The sequence below is a fragment of the Procambarus clarkii genome, chromosome 48 (assembly GCF_040958095.1).
Source record: "Procambarus clarkii isolate CNS0578487 chromosome 48, FALCON_Pclarkii_2.0, whole genome shotgun sequence".
Lineage (NCBI taxonomy): Eukaryota > Metazoa > Arthropoda > Malacostraca > Decapoda > Cambaridae > Procambarus > Procambarus clarkii.
Window position 1 is genome coordinate 9235342 of NC_091197.1, and position 25931 is coordinate 9261272.

At 42.9% G+C, this 25931-nt stretch overlaps 3 protein-coding genes across 4 annotated transcripts in view; 2 read left to right on the forward strand and 1 right to left on the reverse strand.

The window, feature by feature from the left end:
• Positions 1 to 4607, reverse strand: part of LOC138351039 (very long chain fatty acid elongase AAEL008004-like) — a 30956-nt gene extending 26349 nt beyond the window's left edge. For both annotated transcript variants that reach the window (XM_069302576.1, XM_069302577.1), the window contains exon 1: positions 4510 to 4607. The gene's annotated coding sequence lies outside the window, so the exon portion shown is untranslated. The remainder of the gene's footprint in view (positions 1 to 4509) is intronic.
• Positions 1 to 25931, forward strand: part of LOC123764755 (very long chain fatty acid elongase AAEL008004) — a 103165-nt gene that overhangs the window by 13492 nt on the left and 63742 nt on the right. The gene's annotated exons all lie outside the window — the stretch shown is intronic.
• Positions 5627 to 15867, forward strand: LOC138351006 (salivary glue protein Sgs-3-like). Its single transcript, XM_069302478.1, has 2 exons — positions 5627 to 5673; positions 15378 to 15867. Exons 1-2 carry the CDS (start codon positions 5627 to 5629, stop codon positions 15865 to 15867), a joined length of 537 nt encoding a protein of 178 aa, XP_069158579.1.

The window sequence follows — 25931 nt, forward strand, 5'->3', positions numbered from 1 at the left end:
GAGAGAGAGAGAGAGAGAGAGAGAGAGAGAGAGAGAGAGAGAGAGAGAGAGAGAGAGAGAGAGAGAGAGAGGGAGAGGGAGAGAAAGGGAGGGGTGGTGTGAAAGGGAGGGACGGGTGGTGTGGGAGAGATAGGCAAAAGAGAAAGTAAGAGCTATGGAAGATTGCGATGACAGAAGACTGGAGGAAAAGGGCGGGAACCCGGGTCAGGGCGCCCCGCGCGCGGTGACGGCCCAGAGAGAGAGAAAGTGGAGCACTAGGGGGAACTATAGCAGAGATGGGTAGAGACGGCGCACACACACACCCACCCAGTTGGTCACCTTTTTTATCGTGTGTCTGATTCACTTCCCCCACACTTTACCTCTCCCACCCCCCTTTCCCTTCCCTTCCCTTCCCCTGTACCAGTTCCTCACCACACACACACGTGATGAACCGATGACGCGCGAGGATGAAACTTTACATTCTAAAAGTTTTATTCACTTGCAATGTTCTGCGATGCAAAAAATCTTTTCCCAAAAACCAGCATCTCTTCTTGTTTTGTTTTTTCTGAATTTATATTTTATGGTTGTTACAAATTACGCTCGACGCGGTCATTACCACACCAGACGGTCGTGTCTCAAAATGTTTAAGAAACCCTTTGACACGTCTCACTGTAATTACGTAATTGTAATTACCTAAGTGTAGTTACGGGATTAGAGTTAAGCTCGTGGTGTCCCGTATTTTCAGTATTCTCTCTCATATTAAGTTCTGAAACTTTCCTTGAACACCTTCTCACGTTACTTGAGAAGGTTACTTGTTCCTGGAACGTTACTTGTTCCGACTGTCTATGCAACTCCGTCTGTAAAAAAGAGACCTTTCTAATATTTGTTTTGTCACCATTGTTTCCTTAGCTTGAATCTATGACGTCTTATTCTTGAAGGTGCAGGTCACCAGAATTCCTCATCGTCAATTCGGTCGATTCCTGCTACTATTTTGTATGTAGTGATCATATCGCTTCTTGGTCTTTTTTGCCTCACCTTTTGCCTCTCCTCGTTTCCCAAGTTTTTGAGAGAGAGAGAGAGAGAGAGAGAGAGAGAGAGAGAGAGAGAGAGAGAGAGAGAGAGAGAGAGAGAGAGAGAGAGAGAGAGAGAGAGAGAGATCTATTTCATTTTCTTCGTTTCTTCTACTCTTTCTTTTTATAAAAAAATATACACATATTTTCTTTCAATTAAACAAATCGCGTTTTTGGAGCAAATCACTTTTCTACACATTTATTATTCTCCTTATTATTAATAGTTTAATTATTGTTTATTGTTCTTCTTCTTCTTATTATTATTAGCATTAATATTATTATATTTACTGGAAATAGGTGGCTGGGCGCACTCTCAAAGACCAAGAGAGAGAGAGAGAGAGAAAAACTTGGCTCAAGAAAGCAGCGGTTATCTTCATCTGTCAGAGTCAAGATTAAGGAGGATTATCCCATCACGATGCCTCTTACTTGCCACGTATTTAGAACTTGTATTATGCTCACTCGTTTAACTGCTTAGAACGTGCATAAAATGCTCATTCTTTTAACAGTTTAGAAGTAGCGTTATGCTAACTTGTTTAAAAGTTTAAAACTAGTATTATGCTCACTCGTTTAAAAGTTTAAAACTAGTATTATGCTCACTCGTTTAAAAGTTTAAAACTAGTATTATGCTCACTCGTTTACAAGTTTAAAACTAGTATTATGCTCACTCGTTTACAAGTTTAAAACTAGTATTATGCTCACTCGTTTAAATGCTGGAACTAGGATTATTCACATTCATTTACGTCTTTAGAACTAGCTCTTACGCTCGTTTAAATGCTTAAAACTAGGATTATGCTCACTCGTTTAACTGTATACAACTAGCACTACATATACTCATTTATATGTATAGATCTTGTATTATGGTCACTAGTTTAAATATTTAGAGAATAAACATTATATTTACTCGTTTAAATGTGCACGGTAAACATTTTAACATTGGCCAATATGTATGTAAACGTAGTCATCTATAACAAAGCTTAGTTATCTTAACAAAGCTTATAGCGTTAAAATGATTACGATCTGAACTGAATTAACTGGTAAATTTTCTAAAATTATTAAATGATTCAGCTTGAAAGTAGAAAAAACTCTCTTGAGTTATTAGCAAAACATATTTCCTTAATATATATATATATATATATATATATATATATATATATATATATATATATATATATATATATATATATATATATATATGACTCATAACCCACTATTTTTTTTAAAACACGAGTATATGTAGATTACATATTTCGACCCGAGCCTGCAATCCTCTTCAGTACCACACATCACAATATGTGGTACTGTGTCAAAGGCTTTCATGCAACCCATAAATATGCAGTCTGCCCACCCTTTCTCTTTATTGTTTGATTTGTCGTGTGGTCAGAGAATTCTGGTAAATCTGAAAGGGAAAATTTTCTTCCCTGTGCTGGATATATATGTTGCAAAGTTCCTCCTTCAGATGTTAAACTTGTTTTTCCACTCTACTCTGTCACCTTGGGAATGCAAGTTAGGGACACTGGCCTGTAGTTCAGTGCCTCCTGTATACTCACCTAGTTTTGCTTGCGGGGGTTGAGCTCTGGCTCTTTGGTCCCGCTTCTCAACCGTCAATCAACAGGTGTACAGGTTCCTGAGCCTATTGGGCTCCATCATATCTACACTTGAAACTGTGTATTTGAGTCAACCTCCACCACATCACTTCCTAATGCATTCCATTTGTCAACCACTCTGACACTAAAAAAGTTCTTTCTGATATCTTTGTGGCTCATTTGGGCACTCAGTTTCCATCTGTGTCCCCTAGTGCGTGTGCCCCTTGTGTTAAATAGCCTGTCTTTATCAACCCTGTCGATTCCCTTGAGAATCTTGAATGTGGTGATCATGTCCCCCTAACTCTTCTGTCTTCCAACGAAGTGAGGTTTAATTCCCGTAGTCTCTCCTCGTAGCTCACACACACACACACACACACAAACACCGTGTGTGTGTGTGTGTGTGTGTGTGTGTGTGTGTGTGTGTGTGTGTGTGTGTGTGTGTGTGTGTGTGTGTGTGTTTGGCTACTAGAGTTAGATGATTTATGTGACGTCTCATAGCACCACCTGGTGTTAGCTGCCAGAGGCAACTCTATGAACCAATAACACCTATAACACGAGTCAATGGAACTGGCTCTAACTCTTTCTCTGTCACGTTCCTGAGGTAAAGTCCGAATGACTATTAAGAAAATCCTGAAATACAGCGAATGGAAACCGTGTTTGGCGTCAGTAAGGGACAGGATGCTTGAGGCTTTTGGAGAGCTCAGCTGTTATGTCTGACTTTTTTGTTGTACTATTTCTGGGCTGGACCCCAAGGCTCTGGGCTGGCCCTAAGTCTCTGGGGTTGGCCCTAAGCCTCTGGGGCTGACCCTAAGCCTCCTGGGTTGGCCCTAAGCCTCTGGGGCTGGCCCTAAGCCTCTGAGGCTGACCCTAATCCTCCTGGGTTGTCCCTAAGCCTCTGGGGCTGGCCCTAAGCCTCTGGGGCTGACCCTAAGCCTCTGGGGCTGGCCCGCTAAGCCTCTGGGCTGACCCTAAGCCTCTGGGGCTGGCCCGCTAAGCCTCTGGGCTGGACCCTAAGCCTCTGGGGCTGGCCCGCTAAGCCTCTGGGCTGGACCCTAAGCCTTTGGGCTGGACCCCCTAAGCCCCTGGGGCTGGCCCTCTAAGGGTACCTCTTTACCGCCTTATTTAAGCGGTTTCCGAGTATTTATGTCTCGTGCGTCGGCCTCAAGGTAACCTCGGTAAGGTTAGGTAAGGTTAAGTTCAATGTGTTCAACAACTTCTGCTCTTTTAAGTGACTCGATATCGTAAGACTGCATCAACGCGCGAGCCATTAAGCACTCTCGGCCAGGATTCGAACACCTGCCGCCCAGGATCGTCCCCTTGGCGTACAGAGTACCATAACCACTAGACCATTGATGGTCTACAAGGATTAGTTAGTCCTGGAGCTTGTTAACTTTGCTTTGTGGCTAACAATCCCCCCCCCCCCCACCCAACGACATATATATTGTTAGGCGTGTGTGGCTCAGCCAATCATAGGGAAGCAGTTACGTCCAACAAGTGTAGGCTACTGGGACATCAGTGCACATTGGTCCTACATAGCATCATAGACCCCTTGGTCCCTAAGGGCAAGGATTGCTATGTGCCTAAGAACTGGGTTCTAGGCTCGTTAACACTACCCATGAGCAGCCAGCATCAACATCTGAGTGATGCGATCCAGAGGACCAACGGCTGATCGGTCAGCGGCTCCTGATTTGGGAATCAGATGAGCTTGAAGAGGTTCCCCACCAATCTGATAATCCAGTGTAATCGCAAAAGTTGTTGTAGAGTTGTGAGAATGTTATAAATATATATATGTATGTGCATTAAGGTGTTAGGAAGCGAGTGTGTGGGGCCGGTGGAGAGAGAGAGAGAGAGGAGAGGTGTGTATGGGGGGTGCTTACCGCAGACAGGACGCGGACTCTTCCACAGCGTATGCCGGGTTGTTGAGGTGTGAGCCACTGCTCTTGGTCGGAGCGGGAGACTCCAGGCTGGCTGTCTGCGGGCACGCTAAGTGGGCGGAGCTTCGACGTCAGACCTACGTATGTACACACACACACACTCACTCAATTTCTCACACACACATACGCGCACGCACACTCAATCTCCTACACACACACCCGCGCGCATACACACGGAAGTGATGTAGTGGAGGCAGACTCCATACACAGTTTCAAGTGTAGATATGATAGAGCCCAGTACAGGAACCTGTGCACCAGTTGATTGACGGTTGAGAGGCGGGACCAAAGAGCCAGAGCTCAACCCCCCCCCGCAAGCACAACTAGGTGAATACAGACACACTATTCCCCTGACCCAGTCCGGGAACCAGGCTTGAATGAATAATAACACTGCTGAACAATAATTCAGCTCACACGTAATAATCCCAGAACGAGGGGACATGGGTGGAAGCTGAAAACTCAGATGAGTCACAGAGATGTTAGGAAGTTTTCCTTTAGCGTGAGAGTAGTGGGAAAACGGAATGAACTTCATAGCAGGTTGTGGGAAGCAAACTCTATTCATAATTTTAAAACTAGGTATGATAGGGAAATAGGACAGGAGTCATTGCTGTAAACAACCGGTGGCTAGAAAGGTGGGATCCAAGAGTCAATGCTCGATCCTGCAGGCACAAATAGGTGAGTATACACATACACACACACACACACACACACACACACACACACACACACACACACACACACACACACACACACACACACACACACACACACACACACACATATGATTTATTCAAAGGTGTAAGCTAGCAAAGAAACAGTACAAGGGTGTGGAGAAACTTGAGAAATAACAGCTAGGACACTAGAGAACAGAGAAAGATACCAGAGCGCCAAGGATGAATATGTCAGGGTGAGAAGAGAGGCAGAAAGACAATATGAAAATTACATAGCGAACAAGGCAAAGACTCAACGTTAATTGGTGCACAGCCACATCAGGAGGAAAAGAACAGGGAAGGAACAGGTAATGAAACTGAGGATAGGTGCAGACAGATTCACTACAAGCGACATGGAAGTGTGCGAGGAATTCAATAGGAAATTCCAGGAGGTCTTCACGTTAGAGCGAGGAGACGTTCCAGAGATAAGCGAAGGAATAGTTTAACAGGCACCTCTAGAGGAGTTTGTGGTTACCAGTGGGGCGGTAAGGAAACATTTGCTACAGTTGGATGTGACAAAGGCTATAGACCCGGATGGAATCTCACCTTGGATACTAAAGTAGAACTTCGTTTACTAGTTGTGTTTACTAGTTGTGTTTTTGCGGGGGTTGAGCTTTGCTCTTTCGGCCCGCCTCTCAACTGTCAATCAACTGTTTACTAACTACTTTTTTTTTCCACACCACACACACACACACACACACCCCAGGAAGCAGCCCGGGACAGCTGACTAACTCCCAGGTACCTATTTACTGCTAGGTAACAGGGGCATTCAGGGTGAAAGAAACTTTGCCCATTTGTTTCTGCCTCGTGCGGGAATCGAACCCGCGCCACAGAATTACGAATCCTGCGCACTATCCACCAGGCTACGAGGCCCCTTCGTGTGTGTGTGTGTGTGTGTGTGTGTGTGTGTGTGTGTGTGTGTGTGTGTGTGTGTGTGTGTGTGTGTGTGTGTGTGTGTGTGTGTTTGTGTGTGTGTGTGTACTTACTTAGTTGTACTTACCTAGCCGTGCTTGCGGGGATCGAGCTCTGACTTTTTGGTCCCGCCTCTCAACTGTCAATCAACTAATGTACAGATTTCTGAACCTTTTGGTCTCTATCATATCTACACTTGAAACTGTGTATGGAGTCAGCCTCCACCACATCACTGCCTAATGCATTCCGTTTGTCTACTACTCTGACACTGAAAAAAAATCTTTCTAACGTCTCTATGGCTCATTTGGGCACTCAATTTCCACCTGTGTCCCCTAGTGTGTGTGTTCCTTGTGTTAAGTTGTCTCTCTTTATCTACCTTATTAATTCCTCTGATAATCTTGTATGTGATTATCATGTCTTGTTTAAGCAAATGTAATGTAATGAAGATAGGTGTAGGGAGCAGGAGTCCAGATACAAGGTATCATCTGGGAAATGAAATTCTTCAAGAGTCAGAGAGAGAAAAAGACCTGGGGATTGATATCACGCCAGACCTGTCTCCTGCAGCCCATATCAAGAGGATAACATCAGCGGCATATGCCAGGCTGGCCAACATACGAACGGCATTCAGAAACTTGTGTAAGGAATCATTCAGAACTTTGTATACCACATATGTCAGGCCAATCCTGGAGTATGCAGCCCCAGCATGGAGTCCATATCTAGTCAAGGATAAGACTAAACTGGAAAAGGTTCAAAGGTTTGCCACCAGACCGAGCTGAGAGGTATGAGCTACGAGGAGAGACTACGGGAATTAAACTTCACTTCGCTGGAAGACAGAAGAGTTATGGGGGACATTCAAGATTCTGAAGGGAATTGATAGGGTAGATAAAGACAGACTATTTAACACAAGGGGCACGCACACACCAGGGGACACAGGTGGAAACTGAGTGCCCAAATGAGCCACAGAAATATTACAAAGAACTTTTTATTGTCAGAGTGGTTGACAAATGGAATGCATTAGGAAGTGATGTGGTGGAGGCTGACTCCATATACATTTTCATGTGCAGATATGATAGAGCCCAAGAGGCTCAGGAACCTGTACACTTGTTGATTGACGGTTGAGAGGCGGGACCAAAGAGCCAGAGTTCAACATCTGCAAGCACAATTAGGTGAGTGCACACACCGTGCCTCTGGCAAGGATCTTTAATGAATCACTTATTATGTCACTTCCCAGTTGCTGGAAGAGGGCAAATGTTGTTCCTATTTTCAAGAAAGGTGATAGGGAGGAGGCACTTAACTATAGACCTGTATCACTGACAAGCAACCCTTGTAAAATACTTGAAAGAATAATTAGGCTAAGACTGATTATACACCTTGAGAACGTTAGGTTTGTAAACAAACATCAACATGGGTTCTGGAAAGGGAAATCTTGCCTAACAAACCTTTTGAAATTCTATGATAAAATAACGAGGATAAGGCAGGACAGAGAGGGTTGGGCAGACTGCATATTTCTGGACTGTCAAAAAGACTTTGATACAGTACCGCACATGAGACTGCTATTCAAACTCGAGAGGCAGGCGGGGGTGGGAGGAAAGGTCCTAGCATGGGTAAGGAACTACCTAACAGGAAGGAGCCAGAGAATTACGGTAAGGGGCAAGAAGTCGGACTGGCGAAGAGTAACGATTGGAGTACCACAAGGATCGGTGCTGGGACCAATTCTATTTTTAGTATATGCTAACGACATGTTTACAGGAGTAGAGTCATACATGTCGATGTTTGCAGATGACGCAAAGTTGATGAGAAGAGTTGTGACAGATGAGGATTGCAGGATCCTCCAAGAGGACCTGAACAGGTTGCAAAAATGGTCAGAGAAATGGCTACTGGAGTTCAACACGAGCATATGTAAAATTTTGGAAATGGGACTAGGTGATAGGGACAGGGAACAAAGGGACAGTCCACAATGAAGGGGAACAGCCTACCTGTGACGACGTGTGAAAGAAACCTGGGCGTGGACGTAACATCTAATCTATCTCCTGAGGCACATATAAATTGACACATATAACGACAGCAGCGTACTCTACACTAGCAAAAGTTAGAACATCATTCAGAAACCTAAGTAAGGAGGCATTTAGGGCGCTTTACACTGCCTACGTGAGGCCAATCTTAGAGTATGCCGCCTTATCATGGAGTCCCCACCTGAAGAAACACGTAAGGAAACTGGAAAAGGTTCAGAAGTTTCAACGAGACTCGTCCAAGCGTTATGAGGGATGGGATATGAAGAGTGCCTGAAGGAACGGAGCCTTACGGCACTAGAAAAAAGAAGGGAGAGGGGGGATATGATAGGAACGTATAAAATACTCAGGGGGATTGACAGAGTGGACATAGACAAAATGTTCACACGGAATAGTTACAAAACAAGGGGACATGGGTGGAAGCTGCAAACTCAGATGAGTCACAGAGATGTTAGGAAGTTTGCTTTTAGCGTGAGAGTAGTGGGAAATGGAATGCACTTAAGGAGCAGCTTGTGGAAGCAAACTCTATTCATAATTTTAAAACTAGGTATGATAAGGAAATGGGACCGGAGTCATTGCTGTTAACAACCGATGGCTCGAAAGGCGGGATCCAAGAATCAATGCTCGATCCTGCAGACACAAATAGGAGAGTACAAATAGGTGAGTACACACACACACACACACACACACACACACACACACACACACACACACACACACACACACACACGAAAGAACTTTGTAACACAGCATCAACATGGGTTCAGGGATGGCAAGTCTTGCCTCACAGGGTTACTTGAATTCTACGACCAGGCAACAAAAATCAGGCAAGAAAGAGTAGGGTGGGCGACTGCATATTTTTGGATTGCCAGAAAGCCTTTGATACAGTACCACACAAGATATTACTGAAAAAGCTGGAGATGCAGGCTGGAGTGAAAGGGAAGGTACTCCATTGGATAAAGGAGTACCTAAGCAACAGGAGACAACGAGTCAATGTGAGGGGTGAGGTCTCAGATTGGCGAGACGTTACAAATGGATTCCGGCAGGGGTCTGTCCTTGGACCTATACTGTTTCTGATATGTAAATGATCTCCCAAAGGGTGACTCGTTTCTCTCAATGTTTCCTGATAATGCAAAAATTATGAAGAGGATTGAAACAGAGGATGATAGTAGGAGGCTACAAGATGACCTAGACAGACTGAGTGAATGGTCCAACAAATGGCTGTTAAAGTTCAACCCGAGTAAATGCAAAGTAATGAAACTAGGCGGTGGAAACAGGAGGCCAGACACAGGATACAGAATAGGAGATGAAGTACTTAATGAAACGGACAGAGAGAAAGATCTAGAAGTTGATATCACACCAAACCTGTCTCCTGAAGCCCACATAAAATGAATAACATCTACTGTTCTTCCGAGGCTGGCTAACAGCAGAACAGTGTTCAGGAACCTGTGTAAGGAATCATTCAGAAGCTTGTATACCACATATGTAAGACCAATCCTGGAGTATGCGGCCCCAGCATGGAGCCCGTACCTTGTCAAGCGTAAGACGAAGCTGGAAAAAGTTCAAAGGTATGCCACTAGACTAGTCCCAGAATTAAGAGGCATGAGTTACGAGGAAAGGCTGCGGGAAATGCACCTTACGAAACTGGAAGACAGAAGAGTAAGGGGAGACATGATCACTACCTACATAATCCTCAGGGGAATCGACCGGGTAAACAAGGATAAACTATTCAACACTTGTTACGCGAACAAGGGGACACAGGTGGAAACTGAGTACCCACATGAGCCACAGGGACGTTAAAAAGAACTTTTTCAGTGTCAGAGTAGTTAACAGGTGGAATGCACTAGGAAGTGATGTGGTTAAGGCTGACGCCATACACAGTTTCAAAAGTAGATTTGAAAGATCCCAGTAGGCTCAGGAATCTGTACACCAGTTGATTGACAGTTGAGAGGCGGGACCAAAGAGGCAGACTAGTACAACTAGGTGAGTACACACACACACACACACACACACACACACACACACACACACACACACACACACACACACACACACACACACACACACACACACACACACACACACACCTGCTCCCTTAAACTCGGGGCCACCTCCACCCAAGATGTAACATTTGTTTCAGCCGTTCACCCACTTTCTACAACACATTCCTCAAGCATTTAAGACCACTTGTGAGACCTCTACATCTTTCTTCTCAACCATGGCGCCTTAGTCTCCTAAACAGTTTAAATTACGAGCTTGCAAACTCTCATTTTAGTTAATTCTAGGTTGTTTAATTATTATAGACATCCCTCGTAGCTGAGAAATAAATTAAATATCAGTAAACAAAGCCTTCTTGAGTGATGTGGGATGTAAGGGTTTCGTAAGAGTACAGGCTTGATGAATCCGGACGCAGCTCTTTATATAATTTCACAGCCACTTTGGGAATTTGTACAGAAAGCTGTAAATAGTGACAGTCAAGAAAATGTGAACATTCTCATTTGATTAAATACTTCCTCTCAGACCCGTTGTTTCGAGTGGAATATATTAAATTCGAAGTCAAATTCTAAAACTTTATTTACAAATGACTGTAAATTTAGAATTGAGGTTACACTATATATTAAACGAAGTGTATAATGAAATTATTTCTTATTAAACTATATTAACTTCAGATTTAAGATATACCTTAAATATATTAAGATATATAGATTTTAAAATATTAAGATATTAAGATTTTAAGTTATATCTTAAATTAAGATATATCTTGCAGAGCTTTGTCTGGATATATATATGGACACACTTGACTGAGTACCTGGGAGTGGGGTCGACCAGGTCATCTCCCGAAAGTTGTTTCATTTTAACGTGGGAGCCTGTTTCGACTCTCTGCCTGGGTTGCCTTGAGGGGGAACTTACTCCTTTTATTGGGTCATTGGGGCCGTCCTCAATGCCCCCCAAACGAACCCAATGACTGCTTGGTCATTGGGTCCGCAGACATATTTTTTAGTACAGTTTTTTTATTAATATTATTTTACATGTCGTTTTCTAACTTTTTTTTTTTTTAGTGAGGGGAACATCAGATCATTTAACCGCTAGTGTGGTCTAGTGGTTAAAGAACCTGGGATGTGGAGTTTTCAGTTGCATATTGGCTTGGGGACCATTCAATATATATATATATATATATATATATATATATATATATATATATATATATATATATATATATATATATATATATATATATATATATATATATATATGTCGTACCTAGTAGCCAGAACGCACTTTTCAGCCTACTATGCAAGGCCCGATTTGCCTAATAAGCCAAGTTTTCCTGAATTAATATATTTTCTCTAATTTTTTTCTTATGAAATGATAAAGCTACCCATTTCGTTATGTATGAGGTCATTCTTTTTTAATTGAAGTTAAAATTAACGTAGATATATGACCAAACCTAACCAACCCTACCTAACCTAACCTGACCTATCTTTATAGGTTAGGTTAGGTTAGGTAGCCGAAAAAGTTAGGTTAGGTTAGGTTAGGTTTGTTAGGTAGTCGAAAAAACATTAATTCATGAAAACTTGGCTTATTAGGCAAATCGGGCCTTGCATAGTAGGCTGAGAAGTGCGTTCTGGCTACTAGGTACGACATATATATATATATATATATATATATATATATATATATATATGTATATATATATATATATATATATATATATATATATATATATATATATATATATATGTATGTATATATATATATATATATATATATATATATATATATATATATATATATATATATATATATATATATATATATATGTCGTACGTAGGTTCGTACGTAGCCCCTCAGTTATATATATATATATATATATATATATATATATATATATATATATATATATATATATATATATATACATATATATATATCAAATAATTTACCTGAATAGAACACAGTCCTCACTTGAAAGTTCCAAATGACCTTGCTGGAATTTTTACTATTCATGTTTTTCACTTGATGTTTCACGTTCAGTGGCTTAAATCTAACCTAAATGATACACTTGACTACATAACCCGAATGCACTCGGGCATGGAGGGGGGGGGGGGGGAGGGGTTGAATGAGTTCATTAACACTCTCCTATACTTTTCTTGCTGATGTTGTTGTTGTTGTTTTAGATTCAGCTACTCGGAACAAAAAAGTTGCAAGTAGCACGGGCTATGGTGAGCCCGAAGTGGTCACCTGGCACAGGAGCCGGGCTGTATCTCACGCTTTTGTCGGATGGTGGTACAGTGGTACAGCACGGTAGTCGTTCTGTAGTTATAGTCGTTGGTAGTCGTGGACTATTTCCCAGGCAGCGCTTGGTGGTCAACTTGGGCCCGGATACCAACTCTTTTGTACAGTCAGTTGTGGTCTAGTGGCTAAAGTACTTGATGCGCCAAGGTGCATAGTGCTCCTGGCTGTCTAGGTTCGAATTCTTCTGGGGTGTGGAGTTTTTGTACCTTTCAAGCTCATTTGCACATATATATATATATATATATATATATATATATATATATATATATATATATATATATATATATATATATATATATATACATAATATAACAGAAACTCTTCTCCTATGAAAGATCGATCATTGGCTAGCTAAGTGGCATGGCCAGTATGCTAACTAATACACCACCCGCAGATCGTTAAAAAGGACAGAAAATCGGGCCAAAGAGCCAAAGCTCAGACCTCTCAAGCTCTATTAGGTGAGAACAACAACTAGGTAAGTACACACCTACACACACACACACACACACACACACACACACACACACACACACACACACACACACACACACACACACACACACAATGAGCCACAGAGATATTAGAAAGAACTTTTTTAGTGTCAGAGTGGTTGACAAATGGGGATGCATTAGGAAGTGATGTGTTGGAGGCTGACTCCATACACAGCTTCAAGTGTAGATATGATAGAGCCCAGTAGGCTCAGGAACCTGAACACCTGTTGATTGACGGTTGAGAGGCGGGACCAAAGAGCCAGAGCTCAACCCCCGCAAGCACAATTAGGTAAGTACAATTAGGTAAGTACACACCTACACACACACACACACAAACAGTCCACAAAGAAAACACATCAAAACACAGTCATTACAAGTAGTTCAAAAGAGAACTCCAGCCCCACAAGTGACAGGAGAAGGCCCACTCAGCCCCACAAGTGACAGGAGAAGGCCCACTCAGCCCCACAAGTGACAGGAGAAGGCCCACTCAGCCCCACAAGTGACAGGAGAAGGCCCACTCAGCCCCACAAGTGACAGGAGAAGGCCTACTCAGCCCCACAAGTGACAGGAGAAGGCCCACTCAGCCCCACAAGTGACAGGAGAAGGCCCACTCAGCCCCACAAGTGACAGGAGAAGGCCCACTCAGCCCCACCGTGAAGACAGGCCTCATCACCCCCCATCCCCCCCTCGCTCTCATAAGGAAGTTGACTTGAACTTTAACACTTGAACTTTAACTTCGCTTAACTCGGTGAATGTTGCCATTCTAGCGTGGCTGGAGGCTGCAAAGTAAGTTGCAGCGCCACTTTCATTGGAGGTTCTGTTTTTGTATGTCCCACCTCGCTCCTGCAACACCTCGGCGATGTATTTTTTAAGTGGCCACTTCTGGTATCGCCTGTGTGCATGTTGATCCTGCAATTGCAGGTATCTTCCCTGGAAACACAAACCGAAACTGTCTCTATTTTCCGCTTGTTACAACTTGTAATAAAGTTGTTACATCTTGGCTTAACGTGTTTATGACGTATTAGAACGTTGTTACAACTTGTAATAAAGTTGTTACATCTTGGCTTAACGTGTTTATGACGTATTAGAACGTTGTTACAACTTGTAATAAAGTTGTTACATCTTGGCTTAACGTGTTTATGACGTATTAGAACGTTGTTACAACTTGCTATATTGGTTGTTACAACTGGTTAGGTGGTGTTAAAACTTGTTCGAACGTTGTACCAACGTCGTAGTTTCGGTGTGTGTTTGGCGGGTTATGCAGTTGCTGACATCAGGTTCATCATATGATTGATGGCGGCATCCAGCCAAATACACACCAAAACTACGACGTTGGTACAACGTTCGAGCAAGTTTTAACACCACCTAACCAGTTATAACAACCAATATAACAAGTTGTAACAACGTTCTAATACGTCATAAACACGTTAAGCCAAGATGTAACAACTTTATTACAAGTTGTAACAAGCGGAAAATAGAGACAGTTTCGGTTTGTGTTTGGCGGGAAGGGAGCCGGTCGGCCAAGCAGACAGCACACTGGGCTTGTGATCCTGTGGTCCTGGGTTCGATCCCAGGCGCCGGCGAGAAACAATGGGCAGTTTCTTTCACCCTATGCCCCTGTTACCTAGCAGTAAAAATAGGTACCTGGGTGTTAGTCAGCTGTCACGGGCTGCTTCCTGGGGGTGGAGGCCTGGTCGAGGACCGGGCCGCGGGACACTAAAAAGCCCCGAAATCGTCTCAAGATAACCTCAAGATGTGCCTAATCTTGCAATTAAAGGCAACACGGGAATCGCTATAAATAAGATTACAAATATCCACACAAAATAGTACACGTAAGGACATAAATTAAGTAATAATAATAATTACTATTAATTAATATCTCTTTAGTTAATGGTCTTTAATTAGATAAGTTTAAATTCAATAAAGTCATGGCTAAATAATGGTTTGGGAACAAGTTTTTTGTTTTATTTATAGTACAAAAACCCGGAAACATATTAGTCGTCGGATCACTTGATTGTTTTAAGCGTAGGCTAGACAAAGAGATGAGTAAGTTTTCGTGTAAACAAATATTAGCTGCTACGTATAGGGGGTCAATACGCCCTCTACAGCTTTCTTTTTCTCTTAGATTATCGGAGTGTATAATATATTCATCAAAGCATGCATAGTTATGAATAATGCCGTGAACACCACCCACACATACATAGCAGCGAGCCTTGCATACATATATATACATCGTACCATACCCGGATACATATTTATACACAGTACCATACCCGGATACAGTCTTATGATACGTTGGTATATATGTGTTATCATCCCAGGACACGGTACCAGGCCAATAAGGTCGTATATACCTGTCCTTGCTGTCTATACCTGGCATGATAATGCTTATGTAGAAGTCAACCTGTTGAACGCTCCACTAGACGACATCCTGTAGAACGCTCCACTAGACGAACACCTGTAGAACGCTCCACTAGACGACATCCTGTAGAACGCTCCACTAGACAAACACCTGTAGAACGCTCCACTAGACGACAACCTGTAGAACGCTCCACTAGACGAACACCTGTAGAACGCTCCACTAGACGACAACCTGTAGAACGCTCCACTAGACGACAACCTGTAGAACGCTCCACTAGACGACAACCTGTAGAACGCTCCACTAGACGACAACCTGTAGAACGCTCCACTAGACAAACACCTGTAGAACGCTCCACTAGACGAGCACCTGTAGAACGCTCCACTGCACGACAACTTGTTGAACGCACCTCCAGACGCCATCCTGTAGAACGCTCCACTAGACGTCAACCTGTAGAACGTACCTCTAGACGCCATCCGGTAGAACGCTCCTGTATAGACGATAATCTCAGTGGCACGTTTTTGTAGATTTCATCTCATTTTGTTTCTAAACTGCATGACTTGCACAGCGATCTCTAACCGGATCGGATACGAGGTGAACCGGTTATAAATCTTTTAGGTCGGTTAATCTTACAGATGGGGGATGAGCTTCTCCCGTGAGCGGTTGTAGAATCTGTATCTAAGATGTTATTGGATTAAATAGATTAGTGTATAAACTCAGGTGTTGTCAGATGTTTTGGGTTTGGCATGTGTTGGCAAGCCTGTGTTGCCATATATGATGTGAGTCATGTGTTGCTATTGATGATATGTGGCACTATGTTGCGCCCAACATGATATGAGGTAAGCCAGATTAATCACTAATTAAGAAAATACATAGAAAAGAGATAATTTATATTCGTAAGTGCTTTCGTGTCTTGATATATTATCATGGAATGTATAACATAAAACATTTTCTTGTTATCCTTTTTTTTTTTTGGCCCTTATTTCGAACATGTATTTAAGCGCCAGGAAGCTATTTGCTATCTTTGATTCATTTATTAAGTACAGTTCTTGTCTTTTGAACACTTTCCTATCAGATAATTCCGACTCTCAGCATCCCAAGAAAGCATAGGTCTTAGAAACAGGCTCGTCCCGACTAAACTTTCATTCCGATGCTTCCTCTTACTGCATTAAAAAAAAAGATATTTAAGGTAAAGATATGTAAGATATTTAAAGGTAAAAAAAAGAAGTTTTCTCGGTGTAAAAATAACAGAAAGTTATAGCATCTGAATGCTATATATATTGGTTGAAATGGTTGAAATATTTCAACCGGTTCTCTGTACATATAAGAAAAACAAATTACGACTTTACTAAATAAAATATAAAAGAAGTTAGTCAAATTTACACCAGCCCAAAATAGCAATACAGTTTTAATAAGTCTTTTTGTGTTGCATACTATTGGAGGTTATCCAGCTGTGTACATAAGTATTAATTACATATATATATATATATATATATATATATATATATATATATATATATATATATATATATATATATATATATATGTCGTACCTAATAGCCAGAACGCACTTCTATGCCTACTATTCAAGGTCCGATTTGCCTAATAAGCCAAGTTTTCATGAATTAATTGTTTTTCGACTACCTAACCTACCTAACCTAACCTAACCTACCTTTTTCGGCTACCTAACCTAACCTTACCTATAAAGATAGGTTAGGTTAGGTTAGGTAGGGTTGGTTAGGTTCGGTCATATATCTACGTTATTTTTAACTCCAATAAAAAAAATTGACCTCATACATAATGAAATGGGTAGCTTTATCATTTCATAAGAAAAAAATTAGAGAAAATATAATAATTCATAAAAACTTGGCTTATTAGGCAAATCGGGCCTTGAATAGTAGGCATAGAAGTGCGTTCTGGCTATTAGGTACGACATATATATATATATATATATATATATATATATTTAGTGTGAAGTTATGTTTAAGGAGAATATGTTAAGTGTGACGATGGTTTGAGTGTGAGGATGAGTTGAGTGTGAGGATGGTTTATGAGTGTGAAGATGGGGCTAAGTGTGATGATAGGTTGAGTGAAACGGCTGAGTGCCTTTGAGGAAGAGTTGATGATGGATTAAGTGTAAGAATGTGCACTTAACTGATAAAGAACACAATAGTTCAGCGGGGCCAAGTCGCTTGTTCTCTATAAGGTATTCTTTCCTCACGTTTCGCAAGTTTTCCGCCTCACCTTTCTCACGGGTAGCCCTCACCTCTCACCCGTCGCCCTCACCTCTCACTGGCCGCCCTCACCTCTCACTGGCCGCCCTCACCTCTCACTGGCCGCCCTCACCTCTCACTGGCCGCCCTCACCTCTCACTGGCCGCCCTCACCTCTCACTGGCCGCCCTCACCTCTCACCGGCCGCCCTCACCTCTCACTGGCCGCCCTCACCTCTCACCGGCCGCCCTCACCTCTCACTGGCCGCCCTCACCTCTCACCTGCCGCCCTCACCTCTCACCTGCCGCCCTCACCTCTCACCGGCCGCCCTCACCTCTCACTGGCCGCCCTCACCTGTCACTGGCCGCCCTCACCTCTCACTGGCCGCCCTCACCTCTCACTGGCCGCCCTCACCTCTCACCGGCTCTTTTGAGGACCTCTGGTAAAATTATACAAGAGACTGAGAGAGGCCCGAGGTGGCATCTCTGAGGTTAGGTTAGATTAGGTTAGATTAGGTTGGGTTAGGTTGGGTTAGATTCGGTTAGATTAGGTTGGGTTAGGTTGGGTTAGATTAGGTTAGATTAGGTTGGGTTAGGTTGGGTTAGATTAGGTTAGATTAGGTTGGGTTAGGTTGGGTTAGATTAGGTTAGATTAGGTTGGGTTAGGTTAGGTTAGATTAGGTTGGGTTAGATTAGGTTGGGTTAGATTAGGTTAGATTAGGTTGGGTTAGATTAGGTTAGTTTAGGTTGGGTTAGATTAGGTTAGATTAGGTTGGGTTAGGTTGGGTTAGGTTAGGTTAGATTAGGTTGGGTTAGATTAGGTTGGGTTAGATTAGGTTAGATTAGGTTGGGTTAGATTAGGTTAGTTTAGGTTGGGTTAAGTTAGGTTACATTAGGTTAGGTTAGATTGGGTTAGATTAGGTTGGGTTAGGTTACATAGGTTACATCACAGAGTGCTTCTTCACGACCAAGTTGCCTACCTAAAGTATCTTAACCTAACCTAACATGACCTAACCTTACTTAACCTGAACCTAACCCCATTTGATTTGATCTTGTCTGATCTGATTTGATCTAACATAATCTAACCTGACCAACTTTAATCCAACCAAATGTGACTTTACCTAACCTTCCTAGATTAACCAAATCTTTTTTCTAGTACGTATAGTTATTATTCTAGTTGCCACGAAAGTTATCTGAAGTCATAGCAGCCAAAAGTGCATTGGAAATAACTTGCTTTTTTGCAAAAATTATTATATCACAGCTGACCTATGGTTCGTTCTTTTTAAATAAGAAACCCACTTAGTAAATAATTGAAGGCAGCGGTCAGGGGCTTATGTATGTTGCAATCCACATGATTTAGTAAATTAATTAAATAATATAAATTCTATAAAATTAAAAATAATTTAAACCTGTCTGATAAAGAAGCTCTGAGGTTGAGTCCTGTTCACAATTTCCATACCCATCACCGTACTCCCAACCAGGTGTTCTGGCTCCCGATACCCTGGGCACGTAAGCCCAACCCTTGTGTAATGTTTATATATATATATATATATATATATATAGGGGCCGCCAGCGGCTTGGGTAGGCCCGACCACATCATTCACTCTACAGGCGCGGAATAATGATCACCAGCTGATGCGCTTTGGCACTTCAAGTTGTGATGGCTGCGCCTGTGGTGTGTATGGTGTTGTATGCTGTGGTCATGGATACCGCATACACACTTTGCTCCTCTGGGCCGGCAAGCGCTGGGGCTGAAACATCTTTCTTGTTTCTGAAATCATCTGAAATCTTTCCTCTGTCCTGTGGCTCGTTAATAATATAATTCTATATAAAAGCTTTATGGGTGGGACAGCTTTTGTAGTGTTGATGTCTTTATCAGAGACGTAGCGGTTCATCTTTCTTTTAATTAACCTTTTTAGCACATAATCTTGAGAGAATATTCGGTATGGAAAAGGAGCTGTCTCTACTGGACTGCGTTCCTCCTCAACCTACTCCCCACTGGAGCTGTGTGAAACCAGTCCATCCTCTCGAATTGTCGCCTCACAAAAAAAGATATTCTAAATTGCTCAAACCTAACCCTAACCTAACCTAACCCTCAGTCATACTCTGAAGGCTGGATGACATGTTCACCCTGAACTGGTTTCAGTGTTGAAAGCTCTATTCATCCACCAACAACAAAAGTATAACAAAATCGGTGATCGATTAAAACTGGTAATGAACGAAGTACTACAATTAAATAACTAATAAAGTCCCTAGGGAAAAGGGATAAGTATATTTGTCATTGTTCATTATAACTTGTCGATAACTATTTATTAACTAAGCTGAGGGGAAGGAATTATCAGGGGGGAAAGTGCCAAGACTTTACGACTATATAGCAATGGGAAGGGGGTCAGGATAAGGATTTGGGATGGGTCGGGGGAGGGGGGAAAGGAATGATCCCCAACCACTTGTGGACGGTCGAGGGATTGAACGCCGACCTGCATGAAGCGAAACCGCCGCTCTACCATCCAGCCCAAGTGGTTGGTTATCTCAGCTGAACTGAAGGGTTAAAAAATATCGAAATAAATCATGAAAAGCTCAATTATATCTGATATATTGATTGCAAGTACATAAGCATGTTCAGGCAGTATATATTATACGAGAATGATTTATGCGCTAATTTTTGTTTGTTTACATCTTGCAATGTGAATGTGGAACCTGGAGTTCATCCCCCCCTCATCCCCCCCCTCATCCCCCCCCCTCATCCCCCCCCCCTCATCCCCCCCCCCTCCTGCAAGAACAACAAATAAACTCAGGGAATTTATCAGTTGTTTATGCTGACTGTTGCTGTGGTGAGTCCCCTCCCCCTTCCCCCTCTCAGGCAAGGCTCACAACAGCTAGTTAAGTCATTAGAGTATTAGAATTAGAATTACAATTAGAGCCGCAACAATGCATTTGCTTTTTTTTTACACGTCTATGACGTTTACAACCGTAGTGTCCTCCTCTGCTTGTTAATTTGTTTTTTTCACACACACACACACACACACACACACACACACACACACACACACACACACACACACACACACACACACACACACACACACACACATACACACACACACACACACACACACACATACACACACACACACACACACACACACACACACACACACACACACACACACACACACACATACACACACACACACACACACACACACACACACACACACACACACACACACACACACATACACACACACACACACACACACACACACACACACACACACACACACACACACACACACACACATACACACACACACACACACACACACACACACACACACACACACACACACATACACACACACACACACACACACACACACACACACACACACACACACACACACACACACATACACACACACACACACACACACACACACATACACACACACACACACACACACACACACACACACACACACACACACACACATACACACACACACACACACACACACACACACACACACACACACACACACATACACACACACACACACACACACACACACACACACACACACACACTGGTGGAGAGTGCAGCAGTGGGTTAATGGTCGTTAGTAGCTTGTTCGCTTCGTCCATGAGGATGAGTACGTGTACGTACGTGTGTGTGTGTCTGTGTACTCACAACTAGGTGAGTACACACACACACACACGTACGTACGTACACGTACTCAGCCGTCATGGACGGAGCGAACGAGCTACTAACGACCATTAACCCACCGCTACACTCTCCACCACCGACGAGCAACAATCCGTGTCTCACTTTCGTTAGATAAATGAGCAATCACCCTCGGTCATTACATAAATGAATCAATAACATAATCCACGTGTAACTGGAGTTACAACTAACCACCAATCACTGTTTACCCGCATATAACAACTATAACAACAGAAGAAACACCACAAAATTATCAGAATAACGCCGCAAACAAACTGACTTTTTTTTGCGAATATTCGCTAAAAGCGAAAGGACAAAAACCAGATGTGATGACATCCAAAAGTTAGGGACATAAATAATTCAAGTCAAGAGTTTAAGTCTGGCGATGTTTAGTGAGAGGGGAGACTCCGTGTGTGTGTGTTAGGAGGGGCCAGTCGTGTGTGTTAGGAGGGACCAGTCGTGTGTGTTAGGAGGGGCCAGTCGTGTGTGTGTTAGGAGGGACCAGTCGTGTGTGTTAGGAGGGGCCAGTCGTGTGTGTTAGGAGGGGCCAGTCGTGTGTGTTAGGAGGGGCCAGTCGTGTGTGTTAGGAGGGACCAGTCGTGTGTGTTAGGAGGGACCAGTCGTGTGTGTTAGGAGGGACCAGTCGTGTGTGTTAGGAGGGACCAGTCGTGTGTGTTAGGAGGGACCAGTCGTGTGTGTTAGGAGGGGCCAGTCGTGTGTGTTAGGAGGGGCCAGTCGTGTGTGTTAGGAGGGACCAGTCGTGTGTGTTAGGAGGGGCCAGTCGTGTGTGTTAGGAGGGACCAGTCGTGTGTGTTAGGAGGGACCAGTCGTGTGTGTTAGGAGGGACCAGTCGTGTGTGTTAGGAGGGACCAGTCGTGTGTGTTAGGAGGGACCAGTCGTGTGTGTTAGGAGGGGCCAGTCGTGTGTGTGTTAGGAGGGGTCAGTCGTGTGTGTTAGGAGGGACCAGTCGTGTGTGTTAGGAGGGACCAGTCGTGTGTGTTAGGAGGGACCAGTCGTGTGTGTTAGGAGGGACCAGTCGTGTGTGTTAGGAGGGGCCAGTCGTGTGTGTTAGGAGGGGCCAGTCGTGTGTGTTAGGAGGGGCCAGTCGTGTGTGTTAGGAGGGACCAGTCGTGTGTGTTAGGAGGGGCCAGTCGTGTGTGTTAGGAGGGACCAGTCGTGTGTGTTAGGAGGGGCCAGTCGTGTGTGTTAGGAGGGGCCAGTCGTGTGTGTTAGGAGGGGCCAGTCGTGTGTGTTAGGAGGGGCCAGTCGTGTGTGTTAGGAGGGGCCAGTCGTGTGTGTTAGGAGGGACCAGTCGTGTGTGTTAGGAGGGGCCAGTCGTGTGTGTTAGGAGGGGCCAGTCGTGTGTGTTAGGAGGGGCCAGTCGGTCTACCAGAGCGATGACTTTACACTTGTGAGGGGTAGCCGCTGGGAATGCTAAGTGCTCGCTGGGTAATCCCAAGAGACCACTTGGAATACGCGTGTATTGCTTGCTTGCTTTTGCTGCCCACGAGGGCGACGTTGTTGGTATTCTAGGGGGTTTAAACACGACGCAACTTCTCTCCCTCGGGGTTAAAAGCAGGTGGGAGGGGGAGAGGCACTGCTTAATAGGGTCAAGTAGTGGGTAGGGCTTCTTTTCCAGTGGGTTATGTAGGGGTTACTCCAGTGGTTTAAGCAGGGGCTCGTTCTCCAGTGGCTGAAGCAGTAGGCTCGTTCTCCAGTGGTTGAAGCAGTAGGCTCGTTCTCCAGTGGCTGAAGCAGTAGGCTCGTTCTCCAGTGGTTGAAGCAGTAGGCTCGTTCTCCAGTGGTTGAAGCAGTAGGCTCGTTCTCCAGTGGTTGAAGCAGTAGGCTCGTTCTCCAGTGGCTTAAGCAGTAGACTCGTTCTCCAGTGGTTGAAGCAGTAGACTCGTTCTCCAGTGGCTGAAGCAGTAGACTCGTTCTCCAGTGGTTGAAGCAGTAGACACGTTCTCCAGTGGCTCAAGCATCTCCACCATCTTGCTGTTACTTTCCTGACCCCAAGATTAATCCTTCTTTTACGCATCAACCCACAAAACCTGTACATCTTTCACCAAACATGGCGGCTTTGTTTACACTTAATACCCAATATACCCACTTCGAAACGTGACAAACCAATGGCGTTACCGTCGCAAACAGTCTCGTTTGCTTCGGAACACATGGCCGAGATAACATGTACGAGACTGATGAGTGGCTACGTGAATGGGTGATGAATCCTGACTCCATTTTTTCATGAAATCCTATTCATCACGCACTCAGAATCCCCCCTATTCATCGTGTTCTAACAATCCCCCTAATGACCCCTGCATAAAGGTGCCTAATTGCAAAGGTGTGTTCCCATTATTGCACTGCCGAACGTTGGCGTTCGGTGCACAGTTCAGGGGTCCATTGGTAATTCAACAGCAGCAGTTGCAACCTCTGTTTCATTGCTCATGCAACAGTCTCATTGTGACTAGATTACCACCTTACATGTTTCCCAAGACGCCCCATGATCTCACTGATATCTTACCTTTCCCATGACTGAGCAGTTTACAAGTCTTCTGACGTGATCTGTCTGTAATTCGACTGAAATATTCGCTGTAGTAACTCCACCTTGTTATTATGTCAAATTGGTTCCAAATTGAGGTCTTTACTCGAGTGTTTTTTAAAGCACTGATTCCCGTTGTGTGAATAAAAGTGAGTTTTGATTTGGCGATTTTAAGGTTCTGGACAGAACTTGGAAGAGCAGTGAAAAATGTTTACAGTGTTGTGTGAACGTTCTCCTGATATAGTAAATATATTAAACCTAACCTAATCTATTCTAATGTAACCTAACCTATTCTAATCTTACCTAACCTATTCTAATGTAACCTAACCTGTTCTAATATAACCTAACCTATTCTAAGCTAAACTAACCCAATTCTAATCTAAGCTAACATATTCTAATCTAAGCTAACCTATTCTAATCTAAACGAACCTATTCTAATCTAACCTAACCTATTCTAAGTTAAACTAACCTATTCTAATCTAAGCTAACCTATTCTAATTTAAGTTAACATATTCTAATCTAACCTAACCTATTCTAAGCTAAACTAACCTATTCTACTCTAAGCTAACCTATTCTAATCAAACCTAACCTATTCTAATCTAACCTAACCTATTCTCATCTAACCTAAGCTAACCTAGCTTTAACCTAGCATAATCCCACCTAATCTAACCTAATATAATCTAACCTAACCCCACCTAACCCATCCAAACCTAACTTTATCTAACCTAACCTAATCTAATTAAACCCTAACCTAACCTAATCTAATTAAACCCTAACCTAACCTAATCTAATTAAACCCTAACCTAACCTAATCTAATTAAATCCTTACCTAACCTACCCTATTGCAGCTTAACTCAATACTGTACTTACGAAATCGCTTGTAATCGATGGAGGAAAATGTTTCATTGTAAACCGTCTTGTGTATGATCTGAAGAAGTGATAGAAGATGATACCTTTCGAAGGTTGACAACCGGTTCACTTCACAAGTAAACTTTCTAAAGTTAGGGGAGTGAGAGGGAAGAGAAAGGAGAGGCAGTGAGGCATGAGAGGAGGAGTGTAGGATGTGAGGGAAAGGTGGTAGGGGAAGGGGGAAGGATTTAGAATAGGTGGAGATGAAGAATTAGATTGGATGAAAGGGTGTTAGGGATAAGGTGTATGAGATGAAAGGAAAGAGACTACAACAAGTCAGGAGAGGAAGTTTAGAATCATAAATCTAAACCAGTCCTCATATTTGAGTATTTTGAATATATATATAATTAAAGTTGAATTAGAGTCGAACCCTGACAATACGTGTGTCAAACATAAGTGAATTAATGCCCCGAGTTTCAACCCTTCCACTTAACAAGAAAGAAATAAAGTTATTGAATGTGAATGTACGTATATTAAAATGTTTCAAGTCTGAAGGATCTCTATGTCGTTACACTGAAATAATACTGAAAGAAAACAGTTGCTTAACAATGCGCCAATAACAATGATATTGGATTACTTGATCCTATTTAGACTTCACCTGTTAACACAACGTTAGACCATCAATAAATTGGTTGGTTGTGAACGTACAGGTGAGTCAATATTCATTACTGTATGTTCAGTCTCCACATTCATTTGGGTATGAACAACAGCATTGCTCATTTATGTATGTACAGCTTCAACCTTCATTAATGTACAGTTTCATCCCTTGTTAATGTGTATACAGCTTCCATCACTTGCACTGCACAGCTTCACCGCAGCTGGTCAGACATGTGCCAGCAACACAACGTGTTGGGAGTGGAATTGCATAAAGACAACTGGAAATGCAATTTCAAATAACTTTAGAAAGGGGCTTTGCAACACACGTCCAGCCTAGCATATTGCTGGAATGCAACACTTAGTATTATTAGTTTACATGTTTCATAAAGACCTATTTATGTATTGTTGCAACTTTCCAAACGTTATTAATTGGCCTGTTCAACTTTCCAAGGCATAATATATCATTATGTTGAATTTTTCAAGACCTATTTTTATTGCCATTGGCTACGACCTATTGTATTATGATGTAGTTTTCCAAGGCATATTAGGAGATAGGTTGGTTGATGTTGCAGGAAGTGAAGGCGTTCTGGAGAATATCAGATGTCAGTTAG